This window comes from Muntiacus reevesi, chromosome X (assembly GCF_963930625.1).
Source record: "Muntiacus reevesi chromosome X, mMunRee1.1, whole genome shotgun sequence".
Taxonomy (NCBI): Eukaryota; Metazoa; Chordata; class Mammalia; order Artiodactyla; family Cervidae; genus Muntiacus; species Muntiacus reevesi.
Window position 1 is genome coordinate 102,872,175 of NC_089271.1, and position 14,091 is coordinate 102,886,265.

Sequence of the window (14,091 nt, forward strand, 5' to 3'; positions counted from 1 at the left end):
GTGATCCACATAAATGTATATTACATTAGTATATATATATATATATGTGTGTGTGTGTGTGTGTGTGTGTGTGTGTATATATATATATATATATATACAAATGCAGAATATTTAAAGAGATAACTTTAAAAAGTTTGAAGTAAAAACTTTAATGGTAAACCTTGGGAACTTTGTTTTGTAATTTTATTTATTTACTTTTGACTGTGCTGGGTCTTCGTTGCTGCACAGGCTTTTCTCTAGTTGCGGAGACTGAGGGCTCCTCTCTAGTTGTGGTCTTCTCATTGTGGTGGCTTTTCTTGATGCAGAGCATGGGCTCTAAGGTGCACGGGCTTCAGTAGTTGTGATACATGGGCTCAGTAGTTGCAGCTCCTGGGCTCTAGCGCACAGGCTGCGCATGGGCTTAGTTGCTCTGTGGCATGTGAGGTTTTCCTGGGGCAGGAATCGAACTCGTGTTTCCTGCATTGGCAGGTGGATTCTTCACCAGTGAGCCACCAGCGAAGCCCAGGAATTTGCATGTTGTTTTGAATTTGAGTTTGTTGGTTTTTGTCTGTTTTCCCTTTTATTTTTATTTTAATCCTTATAATGTAAATTTTCTTTTAAATTCTGAGGACGAAAAGTGACCTACGTACCACCTCCTCCACCTGACGATGAGGAGTCCATCTTTGCACATTATCAGACAGGCATAAACTTTGACAAATATGATACTATTCTTGTAGAAGTATCTGGACATGATCCACCACCAGCAATTCTGGTCAGTGTAATAATTGTTTCTGTAATGGCTGTGAGACAAACTTTCTTTTTTAAAAATGTGGAACATTTCTTTAATTTGATATTAAAGAATACAAAAACTTCATCTTTAGTATTTAATGAGAAATTTAGAATCATATCTAACATCTACATTATAATTAATTGCTGTATTGAAAGGGAGGGTACTATATTTCCTCCCCACCTCCTCAAACTAGGATGGAAACTTCATTTAAATTTATTAAAAAGGTTACTTTTCCTAAAGATTCAATATTTCTGCTTTCTACGTATGTGAGAAAGTGCATCTTAGAGGAGTGATTTTCTAAGGAATCGGGGAGCCCAGAGTTCCCTGTTGATAATGAACCGTTTTCATTGATCAGAGTTATTTGTATCTCACAGGTTTTAAGGGTGCTGAAAAAGGTTTTAGAGCCATTGTCTATATGGAATATTCCTTAATTCTATCAAGTAGTCGCATAGAGGTTCTAGATATTACTTTTGAATGGGGGCATATGTATTACATAAAATAGAATTAACAACTTGAAACTAATTCAAATGGAATATGTTTATGGCATGACTAGTGTATGATACATGGAATTTAACCACTGCCCCCTGATTTTTTTTAGACTTTTGAAGAAGCTAATCTTTGTCAGATATTGAATAAGAACATTGCTAAAGCTGGTTATACTAAGCTTACTCCTGTGCAAAAATACAGTATTCCTATTATACTAGGAGGACGAGATTTGATGGCATGTGCTCAGACAGGCTCTGGAAAGACTGTAAGTCACTTCCCTACATATGTTTAGCCTAGTATTCAAGCTGTCACTTTTTGAACTTTGGTTCTTCCCAAGTAGATGATTTTAGTGAACTGCCATAAATACTCATGTTTTTGCCTCTGATTTCTGGTTTTATTGAAGTTTGTGTACTTTTGACGAAAGAATTTTGAACTATTTCTAGAGTAGTGTTTTGCAGTTCATAGATGTTTATAAGTGTATTCAGCTCCTTCTGTGGGACATAATATTTAATAACTGAGAGTCAAAGCACCAAAGGTTATAAGACCTTTGATTATAAGAGCATGGGAAAAATAATTTATGTAATGTAAAGTTTTTCCCATCACTTCATGGCAAATAGATGGAAAACAAAAAGTGGGAACAGTGACAGATTTTATTATCTTGGGCTCCAGAATCACTGTGGACGGTGACTACAGCCACGAAATTAAAAGACACTACCTCCTTGGAAGAAAAGCTATGACAAACCTAGACAGCATTTTAAAAAGCAGAAATTTGCCACTTTGCTTACAAAGGTCCTTACAGTCAAAGCTAAGTTTTTTCCAATAGTCATGTATGGATGTGAGAGCCTTAAAGAAGGCTGAAAGCCAAAGAATTGATGCTTTCAAACTGTGGTGCTGGAGGAGACTCTTGAGAGTCCCTTGGACAGCAGGGAGATCAAAGCAATCGATCCTAAAAGAAATTAGTCCTGAATATTCACTGCAAGGACTGATGCTGAAGCACCAATACTTTGGCTACCTGATGTGAAGAGCCACCTCATTGGAAAAGATCCTGATGCTGGGAAAGATTAAGGCAGGAGGAGAAGGGGACGACAGAGGATGAGATGGTTGGATGGCATCACCAACTCAATGGACATGAGTCTGAGCAAACCCCGAGAGATAGTAAAGCAGCCTGACGTACTGCAGTCCATGGGGTCAAAAAGAGTTGGACACGAGTTGGCCACTAACAACAACAGTGTAATAGCTGATACAGTTTTGGAGTCAAGAGAATGAGAAATAGCTGTATGTACTGTTGTTGTCTATGTACTGTACCTGGTCCTTAGTACGAAGTGACCTCTGGCTATGCTAATTCTAAAAGAACTCTGATGGGACCCAGTTGGTCTTAGGACTAAACTGTGAGATTTGTGAATTAAATAGGGTTCCATGAGATGAGCATTAAAGACTGTCATTTCCAGGATCATAGTCTTGCTTCATACTATATTAGTCTTGAAAATTCTCCATAGTAGAGTTGAAAGGAAAATAAGTGAAAATAAGCTGTACAATATAGCAGCTAATGTGTGACTTAAATGTGGTTTTGGAGGTAGATTTTAGTGTCTTATTTAATAAGAAAACTGTAGCACCATGTTTCTCTTGCCATATGTAACGTTTATGAGGGTGATATGTTTAGTGAGTCAAATGAATGCTTTCCCAATTTTTGCTCTTGTGGACCACTTTTGTCATGCATTCTGATTTTATTTCTACCTCAAAAGGAATCATTTATACTAAATGCTACATTCCTCATTTACCTCTCAAAATAAGTTAATGTTTGTTTATGTAGAATCTTTGGTTGTGTTTGTTTTTTAAAAAACACAAAAGATAGTTTCATAAGATAGATTAACTTTATCAAACATCTTATATTGTATAATATGAGAATGATGACCAAAATGTTAGATACTCATTGAAATAAATATTATTTCCCTTTCGCATTTTAAATTTATCAAAAAGATGAAAGAAGAAGCTAAGGGATATAAAGACATGAGGAATAGGTTGCCATAGGGAAAAGGATGATTCCCTATAAATTTGTAAGTTATGCAATTTAACTTCTAGGCAGCTTTTCTCTTGCCAATTTTGGCTCATATGATGCGTGATGGAACAACTGCCAGTCATTCTAAAGAACTGCAGGAACCAGAGTGTATTATTGTAGCACCAACTCGAGAGTTGATCAGTCAGATCTATTCGGAAGCCAGAAAATTTTCTTTTGGGTAAGTACATCTGGAATGCCACTCACAAACAAGTTTTTCTTTAGAGAATTATTGTATTTATTTTGGGAGGAACTCAGTACATGAAAAAGAATGCAGTCATATAATTTAATGTGGTGTTACCTGACTGAAGTTGACTTTTTCATAATCTTGTTTATAGAATCTATTTTTTTAAATGCTTATTAAAAATCGGATGGTGATAGAAGTAGAACAATAAGACAGTGTACATATTCATGTGTTTTCTGGTAGTTTTTAAGTATATGTTTAAACATGAGTTTATGGTGTTCCTAATAATTTTCTCTCCTTTAACCCGTAACTTCATAAAATGGATAACTGCTTATTTAACAATCAGACCTAATTTTTAATCACTGTAAGATTGTCCATGTGTTTGTATTTTATTTCTCTATTTGGGAGATTTAAGTTGTTTCTATAGATTTAATGTTAAAAATATGAAGTTATTTTAAAGCTTGCATTCTACCAGCAGTATTTGAAAATGCCAACTTCACTGTACACTTTGCCACTATTTGGTATTGGATTAGTTATCTGTTGCTGCTCACCTTAAAACCTAGTTGCTCAAAACAATACATATTATTTACAGTTTCTGAGGGTTAGGAATTGAGGAACGGTTTAGCTGGGTGTTTCTGGCTTGGCATCTCAAGAGGTTGCAGACAAGATGTCATCCAGAATTATAGTCATCTGGCTTTATTGGATCTCTCTGTAAGAATGGTTGTCTCTAGGAAATGACAGCTGGCTTCATTAGATTGAAGGGTCAGTGAGAAAGAGCAAGGAGGAGGTTTCTGTGACTTTTGTAAGACAGTTGCAGTCACTTTTGCTGTACTCTGTTCCTTACTAAACAGGTCACTAAATCTAGCTCATCCTCAGGACTGGCTATATAATTTGTGAGAACTAGCCCAAAATGAAAGTACAAGGTCCTTTGTTAAAAAATTAGGATGAATTTTAAAGCAGCAAATAGAATATTAAACCAAGTTCAGGTCTTTTTTAAGCATAGGACTCTGTATTACTGCACAGGTTCTATACCTATGAAGCCAGCCTTGCACACATCTTTGGAGGAGGGAGTTAGGATCTATATTTAAAGGAAGGTGTATTGAAGAATTTGTGTACATATTTTAAAATCACTACAGCTATCTTCATGTTTTCATTTATTTGGTTATTGAGAGGTTGAACTACTTTTTGAATGCTTTGTACATTTTCCCTGTGAATTATCCATTTGTTGTCTACCCATTTATCTGTTGGTATATTAGTCTTTTTCTGTACAGTTCTTTAGAGCTTTCTATCTAGAACCTTCAGCTTTTATTTTGTATAAATCAGTTTGTTTGAAATTAGAGGAGAAAAAACTAAAATTATTAAAATTCTTTTAATGTCAAGCTTGACAGATCTTTTTTTGTAAGAAGTAGATGTTCATTGCTTATACCAGTGTTTATTTCTTACTGACCCCCATGTACTGTGTTGCTCTTCGAGCTTTTAAATCAAGTAAAAGATAAAAGTTTTCTTTTTAAAAAAAAAAAACCAATAATATTTCAGATAATATGTATGCACAAAATGTGTATTAGTGTGTGGATATTTGTTGGAACATTTTTGTGGCAAAAAACTGAGAAGTGTCTAACTGTCTATCTTTAATCCTCCTCTTCAGAGTTTACACACTATTATGGTTTTATGTGAAATAGTATAGAAAGAGCTGGTGCACATGTATGCACTTTAATCCTCCTCTCAAGAGATCCTAGCATACTAAGCTTGGTTGCCATCCTTTAAAAAAAATGGTATATGTTGGAGCTAACACTTACTATAGAACTGTACTCATCTTTATAGATGCTCAGTGTTCTTTGTACGGAAGGCCTATAATTCTGTTTTTTCTTGTTAGATAATTTTCAGTCTTTTGATACTAAAAATCATGTTAGCAGTGAATATATTACACAGTCATCTTTACCCCTTTGTGGGGATGTATCTGAAGGGAAAACTCCTTAATTTATTGGGAAGAATAAGTTTTAAAATTTTAATAGAGACTAAAATTGTGAAAGAGATTATATCAGTTTATCCCCCTGAGTGCCAGTTTCCCTACACTGGCTGACATGACATTATCACACTTGAGGGAAAATTTTGTTAGACTTCATTTGTTTTGCATTATTGCTTTAAAAAGTAATATTGAACTTAAAGTGTTTAAAAACCGTCTGTATTTTTAATGAACATTTGTTCATATTGTCATATTGTTGGCCTGTTGTATGGGTGTTGGTTGTGTTTATCATTGTTTTTGAAGAGCTCTGTCAGGCAGGTTGCAAATATTTTTTCCCTCAGCTTTTCAACTTTCTGGGAAGAATTGTAAAAGAATGTTGAATGTATTAGCTTTTTCTTCATGGATTTCATTTTACATCTCATTAAAAACAAATGACTAATTTTCAAGCAACTAGAAAATGACATTTATTTTTATTGTCAATAGGACTTGCATAAGAGCAGTTGTCACATATGGGGGAACCCCGTTGAGGCATTCAATTCGACAAATAGTACAAGGCTGTAATATATTATGTGCTACTCCTGGGAGACTGATGGATATCATAGGCAAAGAAAAGGTAGGCTCTAGAGGGATAACAGGATTGTGAGATTGATTAGTAATTGTTTTGTTTGGGAAAGAGAGGAACTTGTGTAAAGACATGTATGTTCATTACAGCACCATTTGTATGTTAGGCTCCCATCTGGTTCCTTGAATGCTTTCTTTTAATACAAATAGGTAAATAGTATTTTCCATTTTATACTTGGGAAAACAAACTTTTAGTGAGATTATGTAATTTATTTTAATCTCTAAGTTAGCCCTAGTAAGTGATAGGGTTAGAATCTGGATCTGAATCCAGAATCCATATCCTAGACCCACTCTACTGGGAGAAAAATGAAGTCAATGCTTTTTGCTAGTTTCGTATATGTCTTGAGGAAATCATTTTTTTTTTTTTCCTGGAAGAAAACCTTTGTGGTATCAGTAATTTTTTCTCCTGTTTTAAGTGTGAGAGTGATATTATCAGGATTGTTAAGTTTCTGTCTTTGGAGAGTGATTTGAGGGCTATTTATTTTCCGTTTTCACATACCACATTATTACATCACTGTATCAGTATTTTCAGTTCACTTTCATGACCCTGCTTTGCTTTTTAAGGCTGTTCTTTAAAGGGATTATTAAAAATATGCTCTTTCTGCAGAAAGGAATTTTTCTTAGGGTACTTATTAAGAGTATCCAGAGAAATTCACCTTGATTTCCCACCTTGTTTCCCATCTTCCATAGGGTAACAAAATCACTTGTTTTATTTTTGCAAATATGTGCTTCTGTTTTTAGCACTAAATATTCATGATAGGTAAGAAAAGTTTTCCATTTGTTGCTGAGTGGTTAGAGAATTGGGGATTTATTAAGGGTTTAAAGGAGTTAGAAATAAATTTGTCAGTTATAGGCCATTTGATAATGTCATGCTATTAAGAAATTTTCTTTCTTACATTAAATAGCCTGACTTTATCAGATGATATAATCTAGATATGTGCTGTCCAATACAGTAGTCACTAGCTACGTGTGGATATTTACATTTTAACTGATATAAAATTAAAAGTTCGTTCTTCAGGCACACTAACTTCATTTCAAGTGCTTAATAGCTGCATATGGCTACTGGCTAATACTGAAGATATAGAATATTTAAGTGATTACAGAAAGGTCTATTGTGTAATACTGATCTAAATGTTTTGGTTTCTTTCAGTTTTATGAAATGTTTTATAAGACAAAATTGAGAAATGAAATGAACGCTAATACTATTAGCTAACCAAACAGTGGTCTCATCATTGTATGCATTGATTTCTAATCTTCATCTTTGAGAATATATTAATAGTTAGACTTGATGAGAATATTTTCATTGAATATATCAACTACTGTACTAACTAGTATGCACTCTCTGCTCTAACCCTTGAAAATATCCTAAAAGATTGGTCTCAGACAAGTCAAATACTTAGTTTTGGATGAAGCTGATCACATGCTGGATATGGGTTTTGGACCAGAGATGAAAAAGTTAATTTCCTGCCCAGGAATGCCGTCAAAGGAACAGCGTCAGACCCTTATGTTCAGTGCAACTTTTCCAGAAGAAATTCAAAGGTAAATTTTTTCTTCTTAGAAGTAGCTGCTGTGTACTAAAATGGTTTTACAGCAGGAGAAACAATGTGAATATCTTATTCTTGAGAGATTATAACATGGATAGTTTAAAAGTAAAAGTATTTCTAAAAAGTTCACTATATTTTTCATTGTTTCTTACCTTAATCCCTGGCTTTGCATTAGCATCACATGTTATTAGTGTATGTGGTTGTGTGAGTGAGAAAATGAGAGCACGTAGCACCTCGCTAGGATTTAGTAAGTGCTTACTAAATGAAATTATTTTTATGGTGGTGCCCCCTCTTTGACCCCAAATTATAGAGTTTGGGGGAATTGAACTTGTGTTAGAAAATGTATGTACTAATTGTTGACAGATATCTGAGTATCATATATACACTGTGTGGTCTGTGAGTTCTGAGGTTCGCATGACATATTCCTGCGAGAATGGTGACTCTTCTTTCTGCCTGCTAATCCCTTAGCAAGAGGGAACCTGAAGTACCCATACAGCAGGTCTAGCTTATACAGTTCAGTAAAACCCCTGTTTTCTCTGGTGGAACTGTTCTCTCTTTGGGAACCAAGACCTCCAATACTTATAGTTGGTGCAGTGAGCACAATCTCCCATGTGGGTCACTGGGAGTGATGGTAAATGGGCCACTCTAGCTTGTATCCCTTGGTTCCCAGACCCACATGCTCCATAAAGATCTTTGGTTCCTACTGAATGATTGCTTTACTATCTGCTTTTAAATGTTATAAATTGCCTATTATTCCATCTGAAGTCCATTTTTCACATTCTGCATATTCCCTGAACCATTGTGGCATCCATATCCTTGGCTTGCATTTCTACCTGTATGCACTCCCAAACTTATACCTGTAATTTTTGATTGAAGTATAGTTGATTTACAATATTATATTAGTTTCAAGTGTACAACTTAGTAATTTAATATTTTATAAAATATATTCCATACAAAGTTATAAAATGTTAAGTATGTTCCTTATGCTGTACATTCTGTCTTTGTAACTTATTTTATGCCTCATAGTTTGTAACTCAATCCTTTTCACCTCTTTTACTACTCTCCTGGCCCCCTCCCTTTTGGTGACCATTGGTTTATTCTCAGTATCTGAGTCTGTTTGTTTTGTTATGTTTGTTCCTTCGTTTTATTTTTTAGATTCCACTTCCAAGTGAAACCATACAGTATTTGCTTTTTTCTGACATATTTTACTAAGTATAATTAACCTCTGGGTTCATCCATGTTATTGAAGATGGCAAAATTTTCATTATTTTCTATGGCTGAGTAATATTCCATTGTGTGTGTGTGTACCACTTCTTCTTTATCCATTCATCTGTTGATGGACACTTAAGTTGTTTTCATATCTTGTTTATTGTAAATAATGCTGCTATAAACATTGGGAAACATGTATCTTTTCATTTTAGTGATTTCATTTTCTTCAGATAGCTACTCAGTAGTGGAATTGCTTCCTAAGGTAGTTGTATTTTGAATTTTTTGAAAAATGCCCATTCTGTTTTCTATAGCGGCTGTACCAGTTTACGCGCCCACCATCAGTGCATGTGGATTCTCTTTTCTCCACATCTTGCCAACCCTCGTTATTTCTTGTCTTTATGATAATAGCCATTCTGACAGGTGTGCGGTGATATCTCATTGTAGTTTTGATTTGCATTTCCCTGATGATTAGTGTTATTGAGCATTTTTTCACATGCCTATTGGCCATCTGTATGTCTTATTTGGGAAAATGTCTATTCAGGACCTCTGCCCATTTAAAAAAATTGGGTTGTTCGTCTTACGCTATGAAAGAAATCATGAAGAAACCCAAAGACAGTGTACTGATTGGGAGAAGATATTTGTAAACAATATGTTCAATGAGGGATTAATATTCAAAATACATGAAGAAACTTGTATAAGTTAATGTACTAACTTGTATAAGTTAGTATTTTTTAAACAAAACAGCCTGATTATTACCTGTATGCTTAATCTCTCTCCTCGGCTTCAGACTTTTAGATTTAACTCTTCAGGATTATTTTTCCTCTTCGATGAATCACCAGTAACTCATGTTCATCAGGTACAAAATTGAACCTCTTCTTCAACTCCCTCTTTTTATCTTTCCAGTTTTCCTTGTTGGCGTCGAGGTCTTTCGAAACCAAAGTCATCTGAAGCATGTTGATTCCTCCCTCATATTCCTTTATCTCCGCTCTTCAAAAGTATTCAACTTGGCAGTTATCTCTAAAATATTGCAAATTTGTTAGTTTCTTCTCTGTTTACCACCTTATTTTAGGTCCTTTTCAGTTCCCCTCTGCTCATTGATAGTAGCTTTCTAATATGTCTGTAGTTTGACTTTTGGGCTGTTAAAATAGCAAAACTAAGTCTGATCTCTATCGTCATTTATTTAAAATAAATTCTCCCATGTCTTTCCATTTCCACAGACTAACCAGCTTTTAAATACTTTTATATGTGACAATTTTTGCTTCATTTGCCACTTTATTCCTTGGAATGATGTTTTCCTGGTTTATTTAGAGTATTTCCTATTGGCTACGCAAGCCAAATTCTGTTCCTCTTCATTATTTATCCTTATTTCTTCTTTCCTTCTGCATAGAGGGCTTTTCCTTAGTCATCCCTGTTTCATGTTCTTGCTTGCTGCTTCCTTAGATCAAGCTTTAAACCTGAAGACTCTTTAAAAAAAGAAAAACTTTAAAAAAGATTTATTTTTTAAAATTATTTCTAATGGTTTTTTTCTTTTTTAAATTTTTTCCATTTATTTTTATTCGATGGAGGCTAATTAGTTTACAGTATTGTAGTGGGTTTTGCCATACATTGACATGAATCAATAGACATTAATTCATGACATGAATTAATAGACATCATTTCATCCATTTCCTGCCCGTCTTGTAAAGGAACCCTGTGTCTTTTGAAAGAAACTATTTAAAACACTTTGCAGTTTTCTTGTAATATAGTAAGGTCCAATCAATGTTAACTATTGTAGCACTAACTTACTATAGTAAAGCATTGAATAATTAAAATATGTAAATAGTAAACTTAATAAAATATTTTTAAATTATAGTAATTGCTTTCATATAGCTATATTTATGCTGTTTGATATGAGCAACACAGGCAGAGACCATCATATTCATCTTTATACACACAATACCTTATACCACATATACCTCACATGAGGCACTCAGTATATATTTTAATGAGTGCAAAGGATGATTGATAATTAAGAATTTCAGATAATTTCAAGGTTTGTGCCTGGATGAAAGGGTTCTTGACTCTAGAAGTAGTGTATGAACAAGAAGTTTTTCTTTTATGGTAAGAGAGCAGATGAAAAAGAAGCAGCAGTGATTTATTAAGATTCTAGATCTGCAGAGTTTGAACTATTTTCTTGATATGCTAGGAGATAACTAGAAAGTAGGAAATTGCTATGTAGGAGAGAGGAGGACTGCTCCATGACCTCACTTTTTTCCTCCCAAACTTGCTCTGTAATTGGCAATTCCGCTGCTCCCCACCCCATGTTGCTGTGATCTAAAGCAGGGCTTCTTCATGATATATTATCCGTGAGTCGTGTGTGTCAGGATGCTGATACCCTCAAACTTTGGGGAGAGCATCTGCAGCTTGGTGTGGCCTAGCCCCTGGTCTGTTCACCTGGTCTCAGTTTTTTCACCAGTTATGCTCTACAGGTATTATCATTTTCTGTGTCATGATGTGAAAAGCATTGACTTAAGATCTGGTTTGCTTAGAATATTATAGTTCATTTGGAGTATACTAATTTAACAGCTCATATTTTCAGGGAACAGCTCTTTTAAATAACATATATGAAGGTGATGAATGAAGAACAGAATTTTTGCTGTAGGTTTGCATTTTAATCTTTAATTAAAAAATTCCTGCTTGTTGTAGTCTGATAGTTTAGCATACTTTTTATTATTGTTGTATACACATTTTCTATAGTTTCGTGTGGTCAGGGCTTCCAGTTGAAATTACTTACCCATCGTTTGACACAGACTTTTTCATTTGTAATAAATGTTTTGAAAAATGCTAACATTTTACAATGATATTTGAAAGTAATACTTGGATGATGTAATATCTACCATCTCTTATTATGACTGTTGTAATCTGGCTTATAAATGTTATAAGCTGGCTTATAAATGTTGAAGTAACACTTGCAGAAATTCAGTGAATATTATTAGTATTAATAGAAGAGAATAAGTTAAGGAATACTCTTTTGTCTTTCAAGGTTGGCTGGGAAGTTTTTAAAGTCAAATTATTTGTTTGTTGCCGTTGGACAAGTGGGTGGCGCATGTACAGATGTTCAGCAGACCATTCTTCAAGTTGGCCAGTACTCAAAAAGAGAAAAACTTGTTGGAATTCTACAAAACATAGGTATATCTTATGTTGATTATCTTTTGTCATGATTTTGATTTTTACAAAAATTACTTTTAGAAATGACTTTAAGATGATTTGGCATGCGTTAAATAAGTTTTCACTGTTTCTTCTTCCTCTAAAGTGCTGTTTATTATGATTTGATTCGTCTATGGGATCACACAGATTTGGACACGACTGACGTGACTTAGCAGCAGCAGCATAGTCCTTTCTCCTCTATAAGTGTTAAAAAAAGATAGGAGGAGTTTGAGACTTTAACAGTGCTTGACCAAAAACTATTCCAGCAGAAATATATATGTTCTTGTTTTAGAAAATAGAAAGGATTAGTAACGTATCTTTACATCAATCTCTATTTACTCCACTAAAAGTAATATCTTTGCTGTTTTTCTAATTCCCAGTTTTTGCTCTCTAAGGCTTCCTGTATTCATATAGTCAAAGAATTTTGGAGCTAGAAGGGACTTTAAAGGTCTAATTCTATTCCTTACAATGTTAATGAGAAACTCTATCCCTCCCTTGAAAAAAAGCCAGTTTTAATGGAAAGTTGTATTTCTTTGTTTGATTGAGATAGCTTTGGTTTGTGCCTAGAAATAAAATTTTATAATATGGCCATTTTAATATTTTTTGCTGCCTCACAGGCTAAATGTATTATATGGATCCTTTCTCCTCATCCTCCATTTTAAGTGTCTGTTTCAGTTTGAAGTCAGTGTTAGGAATGGGGAATAAAAAGGCAAGAAGCTGTCTAATTTCCAACAATAAGAAAAAGTTGATTTGGAAATGCTTTTAAAAGGCTTCTAGTCTTCAGTTTTTTCTGAGTTTTATATAAAAAAAAAACTTTTAAAAAACAAATATTCATCTTGAGTTTGAGAAATGTTGTTAGTTTTACTTCATGATATGTTTCATAGCATGTACTGTTGCATGCAAAATAATATTTGCTGTGTGCCATATACTATTCTGATTGTTTTACATGTGTTCACTCATTTAATCCACAAAACAACCTTCTGAGGGTGGGGTTTGTCATCCTCATTTTAAGATTGTGGGCACTGAAATACAGAGATGTCAGATAACTTGCCCAGTATAAATTGAAGTTCCAAATGCAACAGGAGAGAAGTAATACATGGTTTTGGTGAAGTTAGAGCACATTTGTAGTATAGTTATCCTAAGTCCTTTTTTTCATTTATCTTTATTAGTTGGAGGTTAATTACTTTACAGTATTGCAGTGGTTTTTGCCATACATTGACATGAATCAGCCATGGATTTACATGTATTCCCCATCCTGATCCCCCCTTCCACCTCCCTTTCCACCCGATCCCTCTGGGTCCCAGTGCACTAGCCCCAAGCACTTTGGTGCACTGGGAAGACAAGTGCCGAAGACTTTTTATATATGAATTTATGGAATGAAGTTTGAGAATAATTCAGCTGAAGATAGTGTTTCAAAAGTGCTGGTTTCCCTTTGGGAAACCTTTGAGGTCAGCATGTAAGCACTATTGGTATACTTCTATATTATTTGAAAGGGTAAATGTTTTATAGTTCATAATTTATTATTCTTGGTTTCTTTTTATTTTGCATAGAAATGTTATGCTGCATATCATATTTTATATATTTTGTTCATATAAATTTATCTCTTTTTCTAATCATTAACTTAAATCTGGTAGCTTTCCTCTTCTGCTTTTAAAATGTATAGGTTTCATTATTTCATAGTAGTATCAGTTCAGTTCATTTCAGTCGCTCAGTCGTGTCCGACTCTGTGACCCCATGAACCGCAGCACGCCAGGCCTCCCTGTCCATCACCAACTCCCAGAGTTTACTCAAACTCATGTCCATCGACTCAGTGATGCCGTCCAGCCATCTCATCCTCTGTCATCCCTTCTCCTCCTGCCCCCCATCCCTCCCAGCATCAGGGTCTTTTCACATGAGTCAACTCTTCACATCAGGTGGCCAAAGTAATGGAGTTTCACCTTCAACATCAGTCCTACCAATGAACACCCAGGACTGATCTCCTTTAGGATAGACTGATTGGATCTCCTTGCAGTCCAAGGGACTCTCAAGAGTCTTCTCCAACACCACAGTTCAAAAGCATCAATTCTTCGGTGCTCA

The 14,091-nt window shown here is 34.7% G+C and overlaps 1 protein-coding gene and 1 pseudogene across 1 annotated transcript in view; both read left to right on the forward strand.

Moving 5' to 3' along the window:
- LOC136154641 (interleukin-31 receptor subunit alpha-like) overlaps positions 1 to 14,091 on the forward strand; it is a 337,454-nt pseudogene that overhangs the window by 275,475 nt on the left and 47,888 nt on the right.
- The window catches only part of LOC136153833 (probable ATP-dependent RNA helicase DDX4), a 43,647-nt gene that overhangs the window by 21,487 nt on the left and 8,069 nt on the right, over positions 1 to 14,091 (forward strand). Inside the window, exons 9-14 of the mRNA XM_065915936.1 lie at positions 609 to 751; positions 1,368 to 1,520; positions 3,335 to 3,489; positions 5,939 to 6,068; positions 7,449 to 7,615; positions 11,852 to 11,997. Of these exons, the coding sequence (XP_065772008.1) occupies positions 609 to 751; positions 1,368 to 1,520; positions 3,335 to 3,489; positions 5,939 to 6,068; positions 7,449 to 7,615; positions 11,852 to 11,997 (894 nt within the window). The remainder of the gene's footprint in view (positions 1 to 608; positions 752 to 1,367; positions 1,521 to 3,334; positions 3,490 to 5,938; positions 6,069 to 7,448; positions 7,616 to 11,851; positions 11,998 to 14,091) is intronic.